Genomic DNA, 2,500 nt, shown 5'->3' on the forward strand with positions numbered 1-2,500 from the left:
TCATTAACGTATATTAATAATAAACCATTTTGATATGATTCACTTCCTGCTCGCGTTGTGTAAAGTAAAACAAAACACGGGATAAAAGTTGTGCTTCTGTGAAGTTAACATTACAACCAGCAAAGCGTGAAAGGAAGGATGTAAAGTGAGAACTAATAAGCGTTAGAAGCTTTAGTTTCACTTCCTTCTCGTTCCATTCTTGTGGTGAAGTGCAGTTCCTGTCATTTGCGTGACGAAGCATGCCTTAAACTAAAACAGATGAAAAAAAATAGATTTTTTACATTGCACGAAGTAAAGAGTGCATGCCTCTCTGTGAATAAACAATTCAAACAATCACTTAATGAATCGAATGATGACAATAAACAATAAAAGAGTTCAGAATCAGAAGAGTGACTGCTATAGACACGGGTGGAACTACTTCTTAGTACCTTAATGTGTGTGCTATCTTCCAGTTTAATTGAGCTTGGTGTCTGAAAGGATAGTCGGCTGAATTGCATGTACAAGAGAAAAAAAAAAGTAAAAATACAAACAAGAAGCTGCAACCAAAAAAAGTTTCATTTTTACCGCTGCATTTTTTTCTCATATTTTTTTTTGTCTCTTTAGCATCTTTTTCCGCAAATCAGAAGCGAAATGCTTCTTCGGTATAATGCATAATTCTTAGTAATATTCAAAGCAAAGACAAAACATTATGTCAGCTCTACTATTTATGATAACATCAGCTGCCATTAAAAGGGGTTTTATGATCCGAAACGGTGTCGAACCTGCAGCTGCACGCTCTGATAAACTATTTATTTATTCATTTGAATGGCAAACATTTACAGGAAACAGGCTACACTATTCTCAAGGCTCTTTTTTCCCCCCCATCAAAGATACAGAATACGCTTCTCTTTTGTTTACTTTGTAATATATTAGACAGAGGTTAATATACAAATTATTTAATTAATTGCTTCCAGTTTAATTTAATGCCTTCTATTCATTTAAACCTTAAAAAAATGAAAAGGTAAAAAAAAAACGGGAAAGGAAAGCATTATATTTGTAATGAAAGTCCAAAAAAAATCCGGTGATTAAAACAGAGAACCTACTTAGAACCTAATGTGTTGAATTCTGAGATCTGTCCACATTGACTGATTAAAAGAAGCGATTGTGGAATTAAAATGAGTTTGACACTGAATGCACTGAAATCCCTTGTTTTTACATTAAGTGTAATAATATCACATACAAAAATATGCATGACAAATGTGCACAGGCAACTATTGTGGGCATTTATTAAATATTACACAGAGAATAAATAATAGAATGAGAGGCAGATTAATCACACTGTACCATCAACTGATCAATAAACAAGCAGTGATTCAGAAATATGAAACACCAAGCACCTCTCCTCAAATACATCGTAATACATAAACTCAAATACTGATTTTTGTTAGTTTGTGCATTAATGTGTCACGTCTAAAATATGACATCTGTCTGCAGTCCAGGCCGTTCATGTCCATAAACACATCTGCTGTAGTGTACAAACTACATGATTTATCTGGAAATTATTATTAAGACAAAAAAAAGAATCATATCATATAAATCAACATGGCACAAAAGGCAATTGAACCCATCGTGCAGCAGACAGTGTGACGTGTGCAGAAAACATCTCATAAGTGCTGATATCAGTGTGTAGAAACCCATGCGAACACACTTCAGGTGTATAAAGTGCACAAACACACCAGAAAGACAGCAGTGCCATTTAGCATTAAGAGAGTAAGAGAAACACACACACACAGGTTTCTCTGGCCTTCAGTACGGGATCTGGTTCTGATAATACTGGATCATGTCATACGTTTTGCTCCTAGAAAAAAAAAAGAACAAATCATTTCATATTAAATGTTAGGCACAGTTTTTAGTCTAGACCAGTGGTTCCCAACCTTTTCCTGTTTGAGGCACCCTTGGAAAGCCTTTCAAAAGTTCCCGGCACCCTTATAAGGAAATAGATATTTAAAATCTCCGTAGCTTTTTTATTATTATTTATTTATTTGTTTCATTTCGAGAGTTTGCATGCAACAACACCTTATACCTAGTCCTAGATGATATGAGAATACTGTTTACACTGATTCTGCCTTAATAAAAAATTTTGTTGAAATTTTGGCGGCACCCTCAAACGATCTTAGTGCCGCGGCACACCGGTTGGGAACCACTGGTCTAGACACTGAAACGTGTCTAGAAGGCAAAATGCAGAGACAGAGACAGAAAGACAGAGACAGAGACAGAGACAGAGACAGAGACAGAGACAGAGACAGAGAGAGAGAGAGAGAGAGAGAGAGAGAGAGAGAGAGAGAGAGAGAGAGAGAGAGAGAGAGAGAGAGAGAGAGAGAGAGAGAGAGAGAGAGAGAGAGAGAGAGAGAGAGAGAGAGAGAGAGAGAGAGAGAGAGAGAGAGAGAGAGAGAGAGAGAGAGAGAGAGAGAGAGAGAGAGACAGAGAGAGAGAGAGAGAGAGAGAGAGACAGAGAGAGAGA

At 36.7% G+C, this 2,500-nt stretch overlaps 1 protein-coding gene across 1 annotated transcript in view; it reads right to left on the reverse strand.

The window, feature by feature from the left end:
* Positions 1-2,500, reverse strand: part of LOC122350657 (phosphatidylinositol 4-kinase alpha-like) — a 45,064-nt gene that overhangs the window by 20,202 nt on the left and 22,362 nt on the right. Inside the window, 1 exon segment of the mRNA XM_043247339.1 lies at positions 1,761-1,837. Coding sequence (XP_043103274.1) covers positions 1,786-1,837 — 52 coding nt within the window. The 3' untranslated portion in view covers positions 1,761-1,785.

The sequence above is a fragment of the Puntigrus tetrazona genome, chromosome 8 (assembly GCF_018831695.1).
Source record: "Puntigrus tetrazona isolate hp1 chromosome 8, ASM1883169v1, whole genome shotgun sequence".
In the NCBI taxonomy this organism is placed as follows: Eukaryota; Metazoa; Chordata; class Actinopteri; order Cypriniformes; family Cyprinidae; genus Puntigrus; species Puntigrus tetrazona.